The sequence below is a fragment of the Colossoma macropomum genome, unplaced genomic scaffold, assembly GCF_904425465.1.
Source record: "Colossoma macropomum unplaced genomic scaffold, Colossoma_macropomum, whole genome shotgun sequence".
NCBI classification, from domain to species: Eukaryota; Metazoa; Chordata; class Actinopteri; order Characiformes; family Serrasalmidae; genus Colossoma; species Colossoma macropomum.
The window spans coordinates 40,433,376-40,457,337 of NW_023494787.1; the positions used below are offsets into that span (position 1 = coordinate 40,433,376).

Consider the following 23,962-nt stretch of genomic DNA (forward strand, 5'->3'; position numbering starts at 1 on the left):
TTAGAGGAGTTTTCATTTTCAGAGAGGACCAAGCTTGACAAGGCTTACATTAAAGTAGGCTACTAGATAACTGATAACTATTTACACATAGTAGTAGAAATGGTAAACTTTAATGCTTGTAGAAAAGTTTGCTCTTCTCTGAAAGATCTGCTCCACCAAATGAACGACATCTTTCATGGAAAAATTAGGTACATACCTTAAAAGGACATAAAAATAGGCAATTCCTCTACATCAGAGAGATATTTTTATGCAGTGACAGCATGCTTTGCAACTTGTCTCGAGCGCTGCTGCTAGATTTATGTACAAAACACACTCTTGCGACAGATGTTTTACTTTCGCGAAAACTTATAAGAGTGTATTCAGTAGATAATTCTCTGACAGTTTGCCTGAGAAAAGCGGCAAAATCTGCCCCTCGTTCATGTGTGCATGCTGTTACTATGTAAAAGTGATGCAGCACTGCTGGTAAGGCAGAACTCTTTGCAAAGGAGAAATGTGGCAGGAGTATAATTTGTACACGACTGAGAATTGAAGGAGCTGCTGGCCGTTCATACCGAGAATGTCATGGCCTGTTTATTGGGACCTTTGTGGCAGGTGTGACCATGTGCATTTCCGTAAGTTTTAACTGTAAGTTTTATTTTAATATTTTATTTAAACATTGGACATACTGAGTGGTGATTTCTTTTAAGACCAAGAGAAAAAGTTTGTTGCTTTAAATTTTCTTTAAGATCTTTATATAATATATGGAAAGCAAGGTTATATTTGTGTCCCCTTATTTTGCTGATCCAGAAAATGAGCCGATTCATGACTCAAAAACCATGATACGATCCAAAATGTGAGTTTTGGGATCTGTTGCACCCCTAGTGGCAGGAGTGTATTTTGTACATGTTGCTGTTAGTATGTTGTTTGCAGTAAATAGCAAAAAATAGACTTGAAGTGTAATAGCTGCTCACTCACATTCTACCTGTCTGTGTTTACACAAAAGGCAGCTAGCTTAGACAGTGAAAACACCAGGACTGCAGTTTTTATTTTTCACTCATATGCCTGTATTGGCCTCACTGGAACAGATCGGGACATTGCTAATTTTTGAGTTTAGTATTCCATTCAATAAGACGAGAAATGTGGATTACATTAGTGCAATGTAGGGAAATCTATTGCCATGTTGACATTTTGAATACAAGTCCTCTCTCCTCTTGTACAGTATAATTTCCTGCAGGTTTATACAGCATAACTTTTTCATGATGAGCCCTCTGAGAGCACTGATAATGTCTGAGCAATAATTTCTGTTACTGTTACGATCACAGAGGGTAGGTTGGCCATATTCTGATCATTTTTCCACAAGGAAGAGATCATGACTATAGAGAGGCCTTACATCCATTGTCTTTTGCATCAAGCTGCTAAAGTGTGTTGAACTCAATCAGTTGTTCATGTGATCTTAAGGCTAGAAGGAATGCGACTCTCATGACTGATGAGTACAGTTACTGTGTTCCACTTTTGGTGTCTTAATGAATGACGTTTTTGGTTAAAGCAAATAGCCTTTATTAACAGAATTTCAGTTAATCTATTCAACAAGATACTGTACATTGGTGGTGGTTTAAGATTCCAAAGAGTTTTATGTGTCCAGAAAAGTACAATAGCGATGATTCATTCGTCACATCCATTGACTAATATCATTTGTTTCTGTTTTATCCAAATGTCTCCCTCTAATACGTGTGATTTAGCTCATGACTGATTCACCAAATAGTCAGTAGTAAACCAAGCACTACAGTTATGCTCCAGGGCTGAGGATTCAACTACTCAGGTACTTTGTTGTAAGACGTCAGTGACCATGTGCCTTCATTCATGCTCCATTAGTGGTAGCCCCCTTGAACGCTCTTTAATCCCTCCAGATGGAAAGCACATGAATGGACTGACCTACGACTTTGCGTAGAACAATGTTCTGTCCTTGTTCACGGACACTACTTTGCTCTTTTCACTGTAATAAACATTTTTCCTTTCCTTTCCGGTTTTTCCTCTTTCAGAGCGGTATGAGTCTGAATCCTGTTTTCGCTTTTATACTGCATTGTCTGTGCTTGCCTTTAATAACATCATTGAATGAAACAGATTCAACAGAATGTAGGACTGTGAGATCTGTGTTTTTACTCTTTAGCTCTGCATTGCTATTCGTCAGGATCCTAACAGTGATTTCGTCAGCAGTGTCTGACAACCCTGCTGGTATTTGGGGTTTGATAAATCACATGGCTTCCCCATTTCTCTTGTAAATGTGCTGTGACTCATAGGACAGTTGCTTCCTGCATGGCTATAACACTGTAGTAGATGATGGATGGCTGCACTGAGAGTGATTAGTGGAATAGTCGTTATGAGGAAGCGTATCTTTGGGCGTACATTACGTTGATTCCTATTCAGTGTCTGTTATGTAATGTTTCAGTGTGTTTTTGTGCTTAGGAAAAGGTCAAGTAGCGTAATAATACAGTATTTTGGAAAAATTGGGAAAAAAGGTTACTGTAAAATAATTCAACACTCCAAAAAAAGATTCTTTAGAGCAATGCCATAGAAGAACCACTTTTCCCTAAAGAACGTTTCCCTTAAGTGGTTTTAGTTGCATTTTTAAAATGACCATCTATCAAAAGGTTCCTTAGGGAACCAAAATTGGTTCTTCGATATATATAGTGGTTTATCAGTGTAGGGGTGAGCTATGCTCTTAAAATAAAAAGGTCCCAAAAAGAGTTCTTTGCACAATGCCAGAGAAGAACCACTTTTGGTTCCCTAAAGAAGCTTTTAGTGGATGGTTCTTTAGAGAACCATTTATACATGTGAGATGCGCAAGTTTAAGGAACCTTTACTAAAGTGCATCATAATCTAAACATAATGCAAATGTTCTAGGAAGAACCATTAAAATCTTTAAAAGGTTCTCCACTCTCACAAATCTCTTCCCCACATAACAAAAGGTGTTTTTTCTACAGCATCACTATGTATGAAATGGTTTGGAAGTGGAGGGATGAGCCCTATACTCTCAAAAGTAAATGTGCTCTTAAAATAAAAAGGTCCCAAAAAGGTTCTTTGCACAATGCCAGAGAAGGACCACTTTTGATTCCCTAAAGAACCTTTCAGTGGATGGTTCTTTGGAGAGCCATTTTTGTAAATGTCATGTGCGAGTGGGAAGAACCTTTTCGAAGTTTCAAGAACCTTCATGTAATGTAAAGGCTCTAGGAATAACCATTAAATTTGTAAAGAACCTTTACATTTGGTAAAGGTTATTTAACACACATCTCTTTTTCAAACATTTAGGTCACATTGTTAACTATCATCACAAGATTGGCCTTTACAGTCCTGACTGCAGATAGTAGAAGGCTGCTATATGCAGATGAGCCCTCTAACCAATCACAGTGTTATTTTTACTGTGTATTGTTAGATCATGACATTTTCTTTAAAAGCCTTAAGTATGACTTTGAGCAACCTGCTTCACATTGAAAATGATTTTATCGCCCCAAGCACGACGTAACCAAGCCTTAGACTTCCTGCTTCCTCATCTTTTACCATGTTGGGCTCCAAAAGATTTAGCCCCTCCTCTGGGACAAGAAGGCACTGAATCACATTAGCCTTTACTGTTGGACAGCAGTAAATTTTTTATATGCTGTACCAGTGGTTTAAAGGCTCACATATGCCTGAACAAAGAGATTTGATGTGCACGTGTCCTGAACTACCTTTGCCTCCTGGACTTAGGACAGTTTATTCTTGGAGGAGGAAAAAAACAGAATAAGCACATTTCTTTGGCATGTATAGTTGTTGTTTTGCTGTATTATTCATTTGTAATTATGCCATTATATAGCAACTTACTCGGTTTCATTCTATATCAATTCTATATGTCAGGCAATAAGAAAGACATGAAAAAATGTGAAAGATTTTCTTTTATATAAAACAAGACTGTATACGCAACAAAAACTTTTCAAGTTCAAAAATTATTATCATTTCTTCTACTTACCAATGCAAATGTGGTATTGGAGGACAATGAAGAATCCGGACTTTCAGCAGAATTTCTCCATTCGTTTCAGTGAACTATGAGTGAGAAATGAAGCAATTTGGCTAACAGTAAATTAAAACAACAGACCATTTAGCATGCTATTGTTTATTTAATGCTAACTTGCTAATCCTTGCTTTTATGCAGTAATATTATGAGTACTAGTTAGCATGTTTGGAAGAAGTATCATCCATTCAACATTTAAAAATACATACTTGTTCTAAACACCTTAAAAAGATGGTTCTTAAAGGGTTCTTTAGTCAAGAAAGTAGTTCTATATAGAACCATGAACACTCAAAGGACCCTTTGCATGATTTAAGAGTTCTTCAGATTGATGGAGAATCTGTTGTATATGTATTCTACAGAAGTGTTTTAAAAAGGGTTCTATATAACACCAAAAAGGGATTTTTCTGTTGTTACGATGTCAAGCTTGTAAGAATAAAAGAACCTGTTTTGGTGCTATATAGAACCCTTTTCAAAATGCTAATGAATAGAACCATCTACAGCACAGTCTCCATCAATATAAAAAAGTTTTTGATGATGCAAAGAACCCTTTAATCATGCAAAGGGTTCTTTTTAGTTTTACTAAAGAACCTATGAAAAACCGTTTTTTTAAGTATGTGTGTTGTATCTGCTATCCAAGAGTATGCAGACGTCTCATTCTTCAGGACTGCCAGAGGCCCTTCTTAAATCTCAGAACAGAGAACATCTGGACAAAACTGGCGTCTAGGCCTCTCTCTGTGTTTCATTGCTTTATGGTGGAGAGGCGGTTTAAATGAGATGTTTTCCACAGTTGCAGTGTCATTGTCACCCTGCTCCTCTCCCCTAGAGTCTGGGTAATTGTCTGTGGCACAGACCAGGATGATATGTATGGTGGCCCCAAGCAGTGCTTTCTTATCACCGTGTAGCAAAACACATCTGCTGAGAAATGTTGAACTTCTTTATCACAAGCAAGCAATGCGTGATAGATGTTCACTTCAACATGGAACAACTATAATGTTTAAACCAGGATACATTCTGCATGTAATATTCAAACCAAACAAAGTCGGTTTTTATGTCTCTTCGAGGCTGACTCTGTTACTGAGGCGTCCCATAAATCTGTGCATTTCGCAAGTGACCAGGGAGAGAGAGGGGAAGGAAGCCCCTGGCAAGACTAGAGGCTGTGAAATCTAGATTGATCCCTCTCTTACGTAACTGGGAGATCATCCATCCTTCCTCTAGTTCCCCTGAGCAGACAGACCTTTTTTTTTGACGGAGGGTTTAGAGCCAGATAGCAAAGAGTGCTTGGAGTCCTGAGGTTAATGGAAAAAGAGAAAGATGAGTCTCTCATGTTTTCAAGTACAAGAACATGGCAGAGGGACTGTTTGGACTGTTGGAATATACTTAAATAGACCTTTGGGGTTTGGCCCTCTCTTATATTTAAATCCATCTTACATAGTTCTAGCAAAGCAAAAAATAAAGCTGTTTGTATATCGATATTACAATATGAGCATACGCAGTAATAACATTCGCAGTGATAGTAATTTACTCACTCACCTTGTCCCCCATAAGGCACCATGGACAAAAAGTGATTGCATTTGTTTCTTTTAAGTTTCTGTTTAAGTCCATTTTGTTAAATGTTTAGTTTAGTCATAGATAACGTGTTAATAACACATTAACATGATAAGCAATGAACATCACTATTTTTAACACTGTAATTGCATTTTCCTGGTTTGTTCCTTTGAATGCATGCATATCAGTCCAGGCTGAAGCCCAGCTGCTCAGACACTGTATTTTGCTATGAAAAAATCTGTGATTCTAGCTCTCCCATCACGTTATTCATTATTATTTGGTGACATATTTTGGGGAGTGAGCTATATGACGATATATTATCATTATTTTAATAAATCATGCAACATTATACTTCTTTCACCAACTGCACGTATCATAAATAATATTTAAAAATGATTCAATTTTACAGCTGTTTTTTTTGTAAAACATTTATTTTTGCTAAGGTCTAATTAAAAACATTTTTCCTATTTAACTTGTTTGTAAACATCTAAATTACCAAAAAAATGACATTTTGATACTTATTGTATCTCATGAAAATCAAGTATTCTGATGTTTTATTTTTGCCATATCATCCACCAGTAATTATTATGCTACTTTTATTTGAGGAATGCTTAAGCTTTTTTGCTTTTTTAACATACTTTTTCCAAAATATCCATGTCTTCTGTCATATTTCATGTCACTTTGCAATACAGTTTTGTCCATATCATTCAGTCCTATAGTATAAACATGATTAAGCATTGATTGTCTTTTCACTACTTCTAAGCATTTAGATGAGCTCTGTACAGCACTCCTACACTGACCTTACTGTAAAAACAGCTGTTAGCCTGATATTACTTATCATGCTAAACTATGACTGTAATATAAAGCATTTCCTTGCATGCTGATTCTAAGGATTAGACAGCTTTTGAATCCGAGCTACATCAACAGTACAGTCAATGATTAATGTACAGTGTCTGACATTCTCATTTTACATATCTTGGATAGTGAACATCTCAAGTGGACGTTTTTTGGCAGGATGCTTGTGAGCTGAGATACTAATATAAAATTATAAGGTAATATTATGTCTCTGACCCCATTAGTTGGCTACGTTGTACTTTTGTTGAACCTGCTGACCCTAATCCATGGCTTTGGACCCACTGAATACTGTATCAAAGAATGCTGACATCAACAGCTCTCTTTGGTAAACTCAAGGGCGACTGGTTGTACCACAAACAGAATTTTTGAGGACACTTGAGAACGTGGTTCTACAAGCCCTAACCTTAAAGCTGTTGAAATGTTTCAGCACAGCAATGCTAGTACGTCATACAGCAGCCTATATTTTATATATGAAGAGTTGATTAAAGGACTAGATCAGATTAGCCTGTTAGCCTGGCTAATAAGTGGAGGAAAGTAGCACGCAATTACCAAATTGTTGCTAATTGGAAGCTACTGGCCTTTACTTTGTATACAGGTAAACATTTTGAACTATTCTGTTTAGTGCATATCTGCAACATTTACTGCATCCTGCCTAATTTAAATATTATGAGATAACAGTGCTTACAAAGTAGCCCTCTGAATTCCTCTGTTTGGGTTCATGTCATTAAGAATTTCCCTCTTGCTGAGTCGTAACTGCCATGATAGGGCAATAAATGTTATGTTTGGCAACAGCAGAACAGGAATATTACAACCTGCAGTACTTTGAAGAAGGTTACATTGTGACAACACTTAACCAAAATGTAATTTAACTGTCTAATGTACTTAAAAATTGCTAGCTAATTTCTGAATTACTGTCAAATTAAAGTTTAATGGATCATTTTTTGTGGGAAGATAACACATCACATAAATTTCATTTGCTGAGCATTTTTGAATTCTTTTGTCCTCATCCTGGTCAGGTCCCCTGTCAGATCCCTTTTTCCATACCACAATGTAGGAAACGATTCTATAATACTTTCCTAATACCAGATATTTAGCTTTTCTGCGAGTTGACGAGTTGGCACTGACAAAAAACTGAATCAGTGGCACTTTTAAAAAATACTTAGGTAATTAAAAACTGAGTACAGTGATTTTTATTCAACCTTTCACACACTGCAATGCACTAAATCAAATTAAACAGGCCTAATTATGTTCTTTTTGTAATAAAACATGCAGCTGGTCTGAGTTCTTTAAGTACTGACGATATTCACATTATGATCAGAAAAGCATGACAGTGTCATCATGATAACGATTGTCATTTTGCCCACCCTTATGTTTAATCCACTGTTTCCTGGGTGTTCAAATGATGAGTTTTTGTTTATTTTTGCCATTGTATTATTTTGCTATCGAGTATTGTGATACTGTATTTGGTGAATCATATTCCTGTAATTATCATGGCAGTTTTCCTATTAAACATTGTCTGGACTGGTGGAAACAACAAGTGCTTTCTTGTATTGGGCCTAAACCATGTGCTCCCATGGACGCTGACCAACTACTCGGCTGAATTGTGATGATTATCCTCCTTCTCAGTTTTGTGTATAAAACATGTGAAGCAATAGTGGCTACTGTTCAACATAAAAAGCTTTTCAGGGAATTAAATATATATATATATATATATATATATATATATATATATATATATATATATATATATATATATATATATATATATAAATCGATTCTTAGATGCATCGCGATGCAGACATGAACGATTCTGAATCGATTCACAAATGTCAAAAATTGATTTTCTAAATATTTAATTTATAACGTAATGTTGACGGAACGCAAAGGGCGGAACTTGGAAGTGGGTAAGTGCAGCGCCCGGACAGTCTATGGCGGCACATAACAAAAACACAACTGGATAACCAAGAAATCCGACCGGTTCCCTCTGAATTAAATGCCAGGTTAGATCATTAGTCACAACACAAATGTTAAGAAGAGACATTTTGTCCTTTCAACAAAAATCAAACCAGCTTGGGAGCCACAACTTTTAATGTCCAGCATGTCTCAGTATGTGTTAATGTCCTAGTATAGGCTGAACAATATAAATGAAAACGCAGATTTACTCTACTCTGCTTTAAGCTTTAGCTATAGCCGCTTTTCCTCCATCTCTGCCAGAAAACTTTTCCTCAAAAGTTGAATAGTTTCTTGTAAAATGTCTTTCAGCTTTCGGTTGTTTTACGAGGCTGAAGTCGCTTCTCATTCTCCACTTCTTGCTGAACTTTCCGGTTTCACCTTAAATTCTGACTGAGACGCCGAATGTAATTGCGCCACCATTTAAGGTGGAACAGGAAAATTAGAAAGAGAAGTGACTTCATCTTCGCAACTTTTGTGTGTGACAGTCTCTCGTTGCAGATTTAACATACCAGGAAACCAAGTGAGCTGCTTATAAATGCAAATAAGTCCATTCATCTCCCAATGTTCGACACCCCCCCCCATCACGAGACCAAAACTGAAGTCATAAAATCACCAAAGAATATATAATGTGCTGCGTGGTCATCCATTACCACTGGACCTTATTTCACCGTAACAGCGCATTTTATCACAGATGAGTGGCAGCAGCGTCCCAAACCAGAGCAGTGAATGAAAGCCTTCTAGTTCACTTGCCACATCACTTCCATTTGATTTATTAATAAGATATTGGATGTAAATGCACTATGGATCATTACAAATACTTTGTTTTAAAACTACCAAGTCCTCAGACAGTAAGAAAATAGAAATCATGTATAGAAAAAAAAGATGCATCGAGATGCATCGATAATCGTTTTATAATCGCATCGCAGCCCTCTGAATCGCAATCGAAACGTGAGGTGCCTAAAGATCCCAACCCAAATATATATATATATATATACATATATATATATATATTGTAGGCCTATATAGGAAAAGCTGTTTAGGGAAAACTGACTGGTTTTCAGCCCAAATGTGCTTACACTTGTGATATAAGTAGCTATTAGTATTTCATTTTTTGTAATAGTAAATTGAGGTTTTGTAATTTTGTGGGGGTTTTTTTTGCTATGTGCTTTTTTTGCTTTTTTTTTGGCTTAAATGAAAGAAAAAGGGAAAAAACCTTGCTGCACATCCAAGCAGAGGCAGTCATAATTAATTGCCTCTCATATGATTATTGTGATATCCAACAGCTTAATTGAACATCTCATTTTATGTCTGTATCATGAAAGCCTAATATTTGGTGTCATACTGACATAAAAATTGTGGTATCGTGACCACACTGCTCATAACTTCAGCTAGTATAAAAAGGCAAATCAGCCAGGACACACCGTTTATACACTGCTGGCATATGGCCAAATATTCATGGCTCGTGCTCAGTCCCAAGTAGGCTAATAATATACTCCACCATGTCCTGGCGAACAACGTCACAGCCCGCTGCGTTTCTGCAAGCTTACCCCATGTGATCTAAGAACATTGTTGCTGCTGTGTAGATGCCCTTGGGAGTCTGTTGATCGCAAAATATATTTACGCAAATGCATGCTGGTCCGTCCAGCTTGGGTGCGCATAGCCATCTGAAACGGTTCAGCACTGTTAAGCAAGGTTATTGGAGCTATGTGCTTAAATTTAGCAAAGAACTGTTTTGTCTCCATGCAGCATTGTTATCTCTCCCTGTAAAGCACTGACACAGGAAATGAATGGTATCTGGTGAGATAGGCTCTATCAGTAGAGGCCCACTTGTCACTCATACTCATCAACTCACTCTCCTCTCAAAAACAGTGGGGCCAAGAGCAGACACTGTTTGTTCCTGATAATGTGGGCCTCCTCAATGCCCCACCCCTTCCCCCACCCCAGTACACACATACATATCATTACATAATATCCCTGTAAACAAACTGAATCTCATTACATACGTGTAGAAGTCAACATTGTTAAATACACTACAGCATATACATTTTTCAACCTAATCTCTGCATATAAAGTGCATGCTCGATTACCACTGACAGTAATTTTGACTCATTTTCCTGTTCTGAGGAAAGAACAGAAAACCTGTTGACTCACTTACTTTGAAAACTTGCTTACAATAGAAGCTATTGGGCAATTTTTGAAAACATCTATAAATTATATGCTGATATGAAATTATTGGGTTAAAAAAAGCTAAACAGGCTGTTTAAAGCTAAATAAACATGCTCTAGATGTCACTTTTAAATAAATACTGGTTAGGAGGTTAAACATAATTTGTTACAAAACAAATTATAAACCACGTTCAAGAATTTTAATAGAGGAATAAAAATGTGTTTTCCATTATACACCAGCTGTAATTCTTTTGAAAAACTTTTCATATGCAAAATTGTTAGTATGGATATACAGCATTGTGGAATAAAACTCTTCACATATGTAATAAATTAATAATTAAAAATCCTCTGGTTGCTCACTGTGTGTATACCAACCGGCCACTTCATTAAGTACACCTCCTTGTATCTGCGTTCTTTGTCTATTTTATCAGCTGCACTTATCATATAGGTGCACTTTGTAGTTCTACAATTACAGACCATAGTCCATCTGTTGCTGCATACTTTCACCCTCTTAGTGTTCGTGTGTATTGCGCTGATGTGAGTGGATCAGACACAGCAGTGCTGCTGGAGTTTTTAAACACTGTGTCCACTCACTGTCCACTCTATTAGACACTCCTACCTTGTTGGTCCACGTTGTAGATGTAAATATTAGGGCCACCTTGTAGATGTGAAGTCAGACAATAGCTCATCAGTTGCTGCGAAGTTTGTGTTGATCATCCTCTAGTCTTTCATCAGTGGTCACAGGACACTGGTTCACTGGTCATTTTGCATAGTAAAAGTATAAAATATTTGTGTTGTAGATATCCCGACCTCTGGTTCCTGTCACCAGTTTAGTAATATAAGTTGAAAAGTTTCTCTGTAATGGACCATTTCACATCATTCTGAATGATTTTGTTTACATCTCAGGCCCTCTAACATCTATTTACTGAAATCAGCATCCGCACTATGCTTTTTATTACAAATTACTAGATTTTTTGAGTTTTCATATATCCAGTTTGCTCAGTATATGGATGGTTGTTGAATATATTGTCTGTGAAATTAGAATGAAAAACAGTTGTATTTCTGTAAGCTCTTTGAAGCTCTGTGGGAGTAAATCTGACTCATTACAAGTTCATTTAGCGCTGTTGACTGTGCTGTGGACTATATGCTGCACATATGTACTGTCTGATGTGCCTGTTTCCACATTCATGTTCACCACACTCCCACAGTCGTTGGCATATAACAACCGGCATATGACATCACACTGAAATTTCTTAACCAGCCTGCAACCTTGACCATAAAACACAATTATGGGTTATAAATCTCTGTGCATCTACTTGACATGGCTTTTGAATGCCATGTGGAAATGTTCAAAAAGTAGGATGCCAGCCATACTCCTTTCTCCTTCTCATATTTATTTTGTGCATTTTTGGCTCTGCTGTAGCATTCGCATTCTCCAAAAGAGACCTCCTCCACAGAATGCAGCAAAAAGCTACATCCTTATATAAAAGCCCTTGTTTTGTGCTGCAGACTTGAGCTGCCAGCCCACATCAAATGCATATTAGGCAACTATTCTATGGAGTAATTTAATACAGTCCTAATCCTTCATTTCAGTTGGTCAGCACGGTTGGAAGTATACTAGTATACTGTTAGTGCTGTACACTGAGCATTTTTAACTGCATTTCTTGTGTTATCAGTACAGGTATGTCTGCGTGGGACCGTGTACTTTTTTCCAGGAAAGGTTTTCTCCCAGCTGTGATTTGCCTGCTTATTTCTTTGGCACCACAGAGCTGAGGATATTAAATGTTGCAGTGAAAACGTCTTATCAAAGCATGGCCTGTGATTTAATGTGAATTTTGTAGGCTACCTTTTTCCATGGCACTCTGAAAAACAATGAGCCTCAGTTTTGTGCTAAGCCTGTCCAGGAGGCGTTGAGTGGGACTCTTTCAGAGGTGAGGTCAGCGCTACATTTCTTTGCTGAATTGGCAAGGCTGCAAACCTGTGGCCAACACTGAGCTCCTGTCTGCCAGTAGTTATAGTGATAGAGACTGGATGGAGAGAAGCCATTCCAGACAGCTGGTCAGTGCAGGTTGAGAAAGCATTACTTATAATGTGTTTCCATGTAAAGGCCCCTTGGATTGCTGTTTTGTCTTTGGTGTGATTTATGTTTGTAATAATACTGGTTTTATTGTAGGGATGGGCCGATGCAGAATTTCTTGGCTGATACCAATAACTAACGGCTTAAATTTTTATTGCAAGTAATTATATTTTTATTATTTTTTTACATTTTAAATTATGTTTACACTTTACAGTAATAGTCTGATAATGTTCTCCCCATTTATTGGCAAATAATGCATCAGCTATGTATCATGTGCACCTACTTTATTGTCTTTGTGTAAGCTGCCTTTGATTTCACTTTTTCGAATTACAGTCAAATGCAGAAGTTTGGGCGCCCTTGGTCAAATGGCATGTTTTGTTGGTTTTCTAAGTGAAAATAAGTTAAATACATCCTCTACAGAGAACACACTTGCACACGTTTTAATGCACAATCACTGTTTAGTTGCTGAATTGAAAATATTGGGGAAACCAAAAAACATAAAATGTGCAAAATTGTGGCCCATTTTATATTTTATGTTTTATTTTTTCTGATATGTGAAACTCAGCAAATAAATATATAATTTGACCTGGTACAGCTGTATTTCTAGCTTATTGTAAATACGTTCATGAAGATCAAAGGCCTCTTTACCCCCCACCCCTTCCTGTTATTGTACTATAGTGTCTCTACTGACCACTTTGATGTAACGGACAACAAGACAAGCACTTTTCTATAAATACCTTCTTAAGCATTTTTTTCTCTTCCTAAATCCTCTCTGGACTTACAGTAGCCAGTGGACTGAGATCAAAGATCCACAGTAAATCAAAGTGAGAGATCTAATAAAATGGGCTTTAGCATGTGGAACAGAGCATCCATGCTGTGTGGTTTGTGTTTACAGTGTTCACACATGAAGTAATCTACTAGTAAAAAACTCTGCTACGCAGTTGTTTTTCCATTTCTCTAGAGGGGGGCCTCTTGAAATAGTGCAGACATGGTCACAGCTGCATTGCCTGCCAGCCTGGCCAATACCAATAACACTTGATCCCCTCAGACACCCCCCCCAACAAACAGAGACATGTTTTTATACAGTGTCAGGACCAAGTCTCATATGTAATATTTATATAGGTAAGTATCTGTGTGTAATAATATGTCACATATGTTTTAAATAAATGTATGTACTCACAGTAAATGTAATAAAGGACTTACGTATCTGTTTGTAACAAGATATATGTGTTTTGTAGGCCTTAAACCCTAAGTCTAACCCTAGGCCCTAACCCTAAATCTAACCTTAAAGACAACATGAAACATGGTGTTAGCGAGGGACTCTAAGCTAGTCACAGACAGTGACATATCTGGTTCCAGGAGGCCTAGAGTGATTTTTTTCTTACAAAATTGGTCCCACTTACTGGAAATCAAAACATGATTGGATGATTCCACTGTCATTTCCTAGTTATGTTGGTGGTTATGTGACATATTAGGCCTTCTGTTCAGCTCCTGAAGTCCTAACCAGTGGGAAAGCTAGCTAGGCTGTATTTACCTAGCTGTGATGGTAAAATAAATTCTGACTGGAGAATTTCTGTTGGGCCTTTCAAGATTTTAATACTTTCTAACCGAAACATAACAAGCATGATGATTCTATTAAATACAAATACAAACACATGAACTAAAATTAAGACATTTACTTTAATTTCACATAAATCATTAGGCCTTCTATGAAGGCCTAGAAGGCCTTGAGTGAGAGTTTCCCACTGCTGCTTAATGTTATTTTACCCTGCCTGCTGATGCACAATAAGGTAATTAAAAATCAGAAGGCTTTTTAGAGGCAAGCAAAAGTTATTACATTTTGACAGGGAAACGGTTGTCTTTTAAAAGACATGATATGGTGAATTGTGTCTAATTTGACCAGGGACATGAACTAACACAGTCAAAATGTCAGTTTTAATTTCAAGTTGACTTTAATTTCAGCAACCTGAAAGAAATAGTTCTGTTCTTTTAGTTTTAAAAAATGACACTTAGATTTTAAAAATATTGTGACATATTTGTTGGATCTGTTTTTTCTTGGTTTTCCTACAGTAAGAACATTTTTGTCCTAAAAATGTATGAAAACAAACACACACACAAATACACACATAACCTTCTTGAACCTTCTAGTTCTGACCGTCTCCCACTGCCTTGGTTACATAAACAGGGTGTTCTCACTCTTCAGTCTCCTTTAGGGTGGCTGTGTGTGCCTGTCTGTCTGTCAACAAGATGCCAACTCATTAGACACAGCCATTTGCTGCTAGCTCTGAAGTCCAGATATGCTGCTTTACTGCTGGTCTGTGGCTTATTTTCTGGACCCCTAACAGCGTCTATGTTCTCAAACGTCCCTGTTTACACTCATGAAATCAGTCTTAATGAGCTGAACAGCAGGTTCTCTGTTTTAAAAGTGGACAGTGAGAAATGTGAGGCTTTTTTTGTGCAGTCCATGAGCTAATATATTTGAAGGTGAAGCAGGCTCATCAGTCTTGATGCCTTGCACATTTGAGAAAGGGCCATTGAAGTTAAGGGTGTCTGGCAGGGGTGTTGATAGACCCCAGTGATGTAATATAGTGAGACATGACCAAGTGTGGGTGAGAAAAGGTTTGGAAACATAAATAAATAAAAAGTCCTGAATGTGCCTTGATCTATGAAGTCTTTCTACCTGTGCCCTTTTCCACGTTTACTGGTGCATTTTGGATTCTGATTGAATTCTCCTGCTCAGTGCAAAGCGCACAACAGTTGAGGCATTTTTGGAAAAGTATTCATAGTAACTGGTCCAAGCAAGGAAAATTTATAAGTCTATGTTTTCTCTTTTATTGGGAATAAAGTTGCAAAATAAAGGTTTTGTAGTTAGTTTGAGGGGTTTGTAGTAGGGAGATCTTTATTCATGGTAGTACAGATGTACATTATAATGGCTATTACTGAAACAAGTTGCTTTGCCTACCTGCTACTGTCATGGCTTGTGTCATATCTTTGCCAAAACCACTGAGTGTCGGCACTGTTGTTATAATAACAATAGTAGTGTCAAAGTTAATGCGTTAACAATGTGTTAACACAATTAATTCTTAGTGACGCTCATTTTTTTTACAGCTGTTAACGTATTTTCCTAATTTGACCCTTTGAACCAGCATGAAAGCCCAGCGACTTTTGTTCAGATACTGCTTTTAAAGAATTACGAAGTTCCATTCAGGGTTTTCTTGATAAATTTATGTCCAGCTACCAAAGTGGTGAATTTGTTTAGCACCAAAGTTTATCAAGCCTTAAGTTAGCAAAACACATTCCTGATGGTGGGGGTATCAGTAACATCAGGCACTGGGTGACATCTTTGACGGGAGATGGACAGTGCTCGTGAGAGAACTTTGGATAAAACCTACAAAAGCAATAGCAAGATAAGAACTTGTTGTTTTTACTGTTGTTAGAATCAAATTTGAGCATACAAGAGGAATGTGATTAATTATGATTAACCACACAAAATGATATGATTACAATAAAACACACAATGATGCGATACTATAAAACAAAGAGTGAAAGAGACCCAATATACTAGACATGTTCCTGCTTGGAAAATGTACGTTCCTAATATCCCTTGGCACACTCTTCCAGAATTTAGGGGCTATTTAAGAAATGTTGGCGTGGTTCTCCAGACTACAAGGAACACTCAGGATTCAGGAAAATCAGGGTATTAAAATTTAAATGATCATAGCCAGGAACCCAAAACTCAACTAATCCATTTCTTCTAAGAGTACAACAGAGCAGAGAGAAACGTCAGTGTTTCCAGTCCCTGCCAGCATATTCTGGGTTGTGTTGGAGTGCTATGTGTGCCAGGCTCTGGGGTTTGGCAGCACTTTAATTCCACTCTGACAGTCCACTACACATTCTAGACTCTAACACTTCTTAAACACCCTTTTCTTTTTCCAGGCCATTAGAAACAAGCAAGCAGTAGCTATTAGTGTAATTGAATTTGCTCTGAGCTAATGTTTTTTTTTTTTTTTGAGAATTTGTTTATAAGTACATGGTGTACAGTGTTGTGAAACATAGTCTATCAGTTGCTGTAAACTAATGTAATCATATGCTGAGCAGTGTTGGACTATGATGAAACTAATTCACAGCCAAAAGCCACAAATTATCCCCACTTTCTGAATATCAGTAGATCTGTGTTTCTTCAAATTTGCTAATTTATTGCACAGTTCTCTTCATGCTTGTTTGTGGTGAAATCAAATTTGGCTTGTTAAGCCCTTGGATATTGTAAGTGTCTTTACATAAGACCCATAGTAAAAGCCGAGAACAGTGTTATAGCTCTGTAATTAGATGGTGTGCAGCACAAAAATGCCCTCTAGTCCAAAGCCCCGGTGTCATCAGCCTTAAACCACTCCACAGGACGGAACAGAACAGGATGGGTCAGAGGACGGGTCAGAACCTATATAGTAAAAGCTCTTTCCCAAAAAGTGTGTGTAACAGTTGTGAACAGTATAAACTCCTGTAGGTACTCCATATACATCTTCCTTTGAGCGTGGCCCATTTCTTTGCCAGGTCATCATTTACTTCCATTTGCTTACTTAAAGAAAATACAAGTAGAGCTTAACACGTTATTAAAAGACAAAATTAAACAAAAGTTTATAAACTTTCGGCTCAGGCAAAGTTGTTCTTAAGAAGTCATTTTAGGACATTCAGTACCAGTTCAAAGTTTGAACAGACCTGCTCATAGAAGAGTTTTTCTGTTTTGGCTCAAAGGCATTAATGAGGACAGGCATTACACTACAGTCTTAAAATAGATGGTGTTTCAGGGGTCTTTAGTAAAGAAAATAATTCTATGTAGAACCATGAACGCTCAAAGAACCTTTTGCATGACTAAAGGGTTCTCCAGACTGACGGAGAATGTGCTGCAGATGGTTTTATATAAAACCTTTTTGAAAGTGGTTAGATATAGCAAAAGGGTTCTTCTATTGTTACAGTGTCAAGCTTGTAACAGTAGAAGAACCCTTATGGGTGATATATAGAGCCCTTGTCAAAAAGGTTCCATATAGAATCGTCTACAGCACATTCATGCACATTTTCCATCATTCTGAAGAACGCTTTAGTCATGCGAAGGGTTCTTTAAGCATTCATCGTTCTATATAGAAACATTATCTTTACTAAAGAACCCTCGAAGTACCATTTTTTTTAGATACTTAATGTTCGACCCTGTCTGAACACTCCTGTAAGTGTCTTTGTGCCATTTGCTTTCCCTCTCAGACGCGGAGGCTGACCAAGGCAGAGCGGCAACGCTTCAGTGAGGAGGTGGAGATGCTGAAGGGGCTGCAGCACCCCAACATTGTCCGCTTCTATGACTCCTGGAAGTCAACTGTCAAAGGCCACAAATGTATTATCCTCGTCACTGAGCTCATGACGTCAGGAACCCTCAAGACGTAAGTTTGGCAAAGGAAAATACAGAGATCAGAGAAATTGCTCCAGAATTGCTTGCAGATGGCTCAGCAGTTTACACATGTAAGCAACCCATGCATGCTTGACTGCTGCCCTATTGTACAAAGAGAAAAAAATAAATAACGTCCCTTTATTTTAAACATTCACTGTCATTCTAAGATCCTTAAGCAAGGTCATTAAGATGGTCTAAGTTATTGAGTTGAAGTGAGCACAATAAAGTGAGCTAATCTTTATTGTTATATTATGGATTAATAATAATAAAATGTATTTACTTTGGTAAAGGTAACCCCTCACCCACCACCCTGAAAAGCAAGAGTAAATGAGTTGAATTTCCATTATGAAAGACAGACTTTAACCAGCAATTCATGTCTTGGGGCCTCAGATACTTAAAAAGATTTAAAGAGATGAAGCTGAAGCTTCTCCAACGCTGGAGTCACCAGATCCTGAAAGGCCTTCACTTCCTGCACACACGAACCCCACCAATCATCCACCGAGACCTCAAGTGTGACAACATCTTCATAACAGGCCCCACTGGCTCGGTCAAGATTGGCGATTTGGGTCTGGCTACGCTCAAGAGTGCCTCTTTTGCCAAAAGTGTCATAGGTGAGTTAATATAATGACCTTGGTGTTCTTAAGAGCCCATTCAAGGTCTCTAAAACAGGATTTTCACCTTTTTTTAGGGTTTGTTTTTCTGATCCACACTGTGACTCATCCTCTCAAATGGATTAGCTAAGAAAATGCTAACAAATGAAAATGAGTAAGGGCTAGTTAGCATTATGTAAATGTAAATAAATGTAAGTTCATGTTGTCATTTTTGCATGAAGCTTCTAGTTCAGTTTGGTCCAGCGGCAAAAACTAGAAATACTCACTTTTGGCACATTAATCAGTAATGGACCCATTGCTCTCTGTACCCTGTTACCTTGGCAGAGAACTGACCTTCACAGTCAGTACTGTAAACATGCCTTGCACTGCTACCACTACCTGCTGGTGTATACGTTTGTTTATTTATTTATTCTTGTCATATTTATGCCGCCACAGTGCTTGACAGAGATTAGCCTCAAAGACGTCAGCACCTACTGTGTATTTGTTGTCCTCTTAATAAATCTTTCTCGAAAATCGTAATTGTTGGCTGTGCGAGGCTCAAAAAGGATCTGTTTGAGCTGGTATCAGCCAAAGGATTTAGGGCACTCTATACAGACAGGAATTAGTCATGCCCATCATATTAATGCAAGCAAGACTGTCCTAAATGGAAATTGGAGTGCAGTATAATGTTTTTTGAAATCCACTGTTTGTTTCCAAGAGACTAGCCATGACATGTTTTGTGCATTCCAGGATGATTTCAGTCAAATTTCTTAATATCCTTGTTTAGTACGAAAACATCTTGTGTTCTTCCAGGTCCAATACTAGGCCTTTTATGTTTTAAGCCCTCTTGCTGTATTCTGTGTTCTCACAGGCACCCCTGAATTCATGGCTCCAGAGATGTATGAGGAAAAGTATGACGAGGCAGTGGACGTATATGCCTTTGGGATGTGCATCCTGGAGATGACAACATCTGAATACCCCTATTCTGAGTGCCAAAATGCAGCCCAAATCTACCGGAAAGTCACAAGCGTAAGTGAAGTCTTTCTGCCCCTTTTAATTCTTTGATGCAACAGGGATGAAAGTGCTAATGTACAATCCCATCCAAAAAAGGCCAAGCCCCAAATGGCAAAACATTAAGCTTTTAATGGTCTTAAGAACAAATCATTAAACAAATAGATAAAGTAATTTAGTATGGGATAACTTTTCTTTTTGATTTCTTTAAATGTTAAAAGTCTTGTGGGTAAACTTTCAGACACCAAGAGTCAGTATTGGTCAACTCAGCATTGATGGCTTCGAACATTTGGAAATAATGCCCAGCTAGCGTTTAATGTAAGACCAAATATTCTCCATAGGGTTTAAATCTGGACTCTCACCAGGCCAAAACCATCAGTAAAAACATTTTTGGACTTGGCCCAAAGTTTCCTGCCGTTCCACAATTAGCATGTCAGATTATACAGGGAGATTCACTCAAAAGAGGCCCCGAATATTCTGTTGCAAGGATAGGATGAAGCAATCTGAACCAAAAAAATACGCTACATACCTTGACATATGTGTAATCTATTGCATTACATGCGATGCAGGAAGTGATCTCCGTTTTCTGCCAGACACATGAAGGGGTTTGGGGGTATGCACCTGGAAGTTGCAAACGGAGGTTAAACGTCGCGACGGCTGTCCGGCGCCTACCTCATCGCTCCGACGCAGGGGCATCCCGGCTTGTTCATATACTGAGGAGCACATTGCACATTGTTTCGTCCAGATTGCTTCGTCCTAGCAAGAGTTATTACAGAATATTTGGGGCCTCTTTCGAGTGAATCTCCCTGTGTAACAATAACAATGAAGGTAGTACATTGCATTCATAATGCATGTGGTATTATTATCCTGTTGTCTCTGTTCTTTTCACTATTTTTCTCTTTCTTCTATATTTGCCATATCTTTGTCTTTTGTCTTTTTAACGATCTGTTGCACATGCGGTCAATCCCTGACACAGCTCTCAATGGGACATTGTGTGTATCTGGTTATCCACGTGAAACCACCCACAGTCTCTTCTTTTACTTATCTATGCAGACTACTCTAAACTCAGTGGCTGTCTGCACTGTAATAGTCTCCTCAGAGGTTTCATGAGCCCACTAATGGCTGTCTGAAGCCTATATGAATGTCACAGTGACATTTCTCCACGGCAGAAGGGACAATTAACACGTCTCTCCAGAGCTATAATTCCATTTCAAAAAACAGAGATGCCCTGCTTCATCCACAGCAGTAATCATCCTCGATCTCAGCTCTGCATTCCCACAGGATTGAAAATTGCAGGACTACAACGTGTTATTAATTACGTTGTGAGATCCATAAGTGCGACGCCAGCTTGCCACAGTCTGTTGCAAGTGTCTGATTCAGTTTCTGTTGATCTCACAAATTTAACCTCTTCCCCAGAGACCTCAGTATGCCCAGCTTTCCCCCCATTTCTGAACCTATTGAATCAGTGTTTTGATGTAAATCATATGCAGCCTTAAACCACAGACACAAACAGCAACAACACTGGCTGTATTGTTGAGTACAAGAGTATATTATTTTAAGTGAAAAACTGCCTGAAGTCTCCCTTTTCCATTCTTGAACACACTTAGTTTATTATCCTTACTGTATAGCCATTTACAATATCTAATGGTTGCCAGAGGTTATAGAAAATTACACAGAAGCCACAACAACTAAATATAATGTCAAGTTTCTCAGTGTTTAGTTTGCCCGCACCCTTTGCCATTACAGCTTCCATTTTTTTCAGGAGGCTTGCTTTTGAGTTGCAGGGGTATTTTTCCTCTAAAGTTCAGTCTTAGAAGTTGGTTGCATTTCTGCTTCTCATGATTCAAGTAATCCCAAACACACTCAGTGATGTTGAGGTCTGGAATCTAGGGTGGTCAGTCCATTGTTCTGAGAACAACAGCAGCTTCTGTCTTTTTTTTATTTATTTTCCTTTTCAGTAAGAGCTTCTTGATCACTACACATCCTTTCCAGAGGTGTTTCTGTCCATCCTTACACAGTGACATAGCACTGAGGACAACTCAGTGCTATTTTACAGTGTAAGGATGGACAGAAACACCTCTGGATTTTTTCTGAATCTGAAGTAAGAGTGGGCCTTAATTTATTTACATATAGGCTGTTTTGCCTGGAAATTAAACAAATTAAGGGTGGTCTCTGATTTGTTGATTTGTTGGCCACCTTTTACCCTGTTCTTCAGTGGTCACGACCCCCATGGACCACCACAGAGCAAGTATTATTTGGATGGTGGATCATTCTCAGCACTGCAGTAACACTGACATGGTGGTGTGCGTTAGTGCGTGTTATGCTGGTACGAGTGGATCAGACACAGCAGTGCTGCTGGAGTTTTTAAACACTGTGTCCACTCACTGTCCACTCTATTAGACACTCCTACCTTGTCAGTCCATCTTGTAGATGTAAAGTCAGAGACGATAGCTCATCTGCTGCTGCACGGTTTACAATTGTCTGGAATCACTTGTTGTATTATCTGTATCATTTTATATGTAAAAGTGTCTTGTACATTGTGGATTTGAATATCTTTACACACCGAATAGTACTTTTTTCTCAAGTTATTGGCCTTGATACTTAATCACTTTAAAACAAGGCATTCTGGATCATTATTTATTAAGAAAAGTGTCATTCCTGATGTTATACAGGTTTCTCAGTCATTTTAAAATCATGTGTTCCCTATTGTGCAGCTCTGATCATTCTTCTAGATTCCTACTAATCATTTGAAACCTCTGATGTTATACGATGCTAACATTAGAATCATTTAAACATTTATCTGCAACAAAATTGGTTTTATGTTGACACCAAACTGTATATACATTGATTCCAAACTTTTGCATGGTAGTATATATACAACCCTGTTTACCCATGATTTTTTAAAATTGAAACCTTTATAATATAATAATATAATGAAATTCCAAAGTAACAAACATAATTATTATGCCTTTCACAATTCAGCCAGATTATTAAATGATGAAATTTATTTCAGACAAAGGGTTTTTTTTCTCTATGTAGAAGGGTTATCAAAGAATTAGCATAATGTGCTAACTCATAACACCTGTTTTCACTGATTATTAGCCATGCTAGCATTGTTTAGCTAATTATTAGTTGAATGTGTTTATTTAAGAGTGAAGAGCTTGCAGTTTATCAGCTGTGTCCATATTTCCCTCTTCCTTCAAGGACTGAAGCAGTTTGTATGATCCAGCATTGATGTCCTCACAGCGCTTGTATCTTTATCAGCATGTCCTTGAGTCATGCTTTGTTCCTGTTCTGGGTCATATATTTATATTATGACCAGAACAGGCCTTATCTGATTCTTTTGATAGTGAAAGGGGAAGAAGGAAAGACTTGATTGTGTGTTGATGCATTTGATTTTTCTCTTTAATGGTATAAACATTGAGAGACTTTTATTGTATTATTGTCCTGTGCTGTACATTGTACAGGATGATGGTGTTTGAGCCTCAGGATTGAATGCAAGGACAGTGCGCTTGTTTGTATTTTTGTTTTTGATGTTGTTGTTGGTCTAAATGAGGAAAATAGACTCAAATAGTAACTAGTGATATGTGATGTGAAAATTTATGAGACCACCTTCATTTTTAAACAGTTAGGTTATTAGTGTATGAACATATACACTAATGTATGAACACCAAGACTACATAATGTGCTACAGCTTGTATCACAACATATATCACAATCTACTCCTTAGTGTTTAAGGAATCTTGGATGTCCAGGCAAAAAAACACAATTAGCTTTAATTGTTTTTTTAATGGAAACTGAACTTTGGCTTTCAAAATTTTTAAATATGCTAATGAACAAAGGCCTGGACTTAGTACAGTGTAATATGATATCAGCAACAATTGACCAGAAACCTGATGACAGTAATCACCACGTTGACAAAGACAACAGCGCTGTCCTGATGGTTCTGACAAGTTGTAAAAGAAATGCAAATATAATCATTGTATGCAAAAGTTTGGTCAAATGACATGTTTTGCTGATTTTCCAAGTGAAAATAAGTTAACACATCCTCTACAGAGAACACACTTCTGCACATTTTAATCCACAATTACTGTTTATTTGCGTAAGTTAACATATTGGAAAAAAATAAAATATAAAATGCTGTCTGTGCGAAATATATAGCACATTGTTTTGCTTTTTTCCATTATGTACTTAGCAAGAATGTGCATAGTAAGTAAGTAGAGATTGTGCACTAAAATGTGCATAAAATGTTTAGATTTTTTTAGGATGTGTTAACTTATTTTTATCAAAACATGTCATTCTACCAGGAGTGTT

At 37.6% G+C, this 23,962-nt stretch overlaps 1 protein-coding gene across 1 annotated transcript in view; it reads left to right on the forward strand.

The window, feature by feature from the left end:
* wnk4b (WNK lysine deficient protein kinase 4b) overlaps positions 1-23,962 on the forward strand; it is a 94,728-nt gene that overhangs the window by 18,431 nt on the left and 52,335 nt on the right. The window contains exons 3-5 of the mRNA XM_036567367.1: positions 17,867-18,039; positions 18,438-18,658; positions 19,509-19,666. Coding sequence (XP_036423260.1) covers positions 17,867-18,039; positions 18,438-18,658; positions 19,509-19,666 — 552 coding nt within the window. The remainder of the gene's footprint in view (positions 1-17,866; positions 18,040-18,437; positions 18,659-19,508; positions 19,667-23,962) is intronic.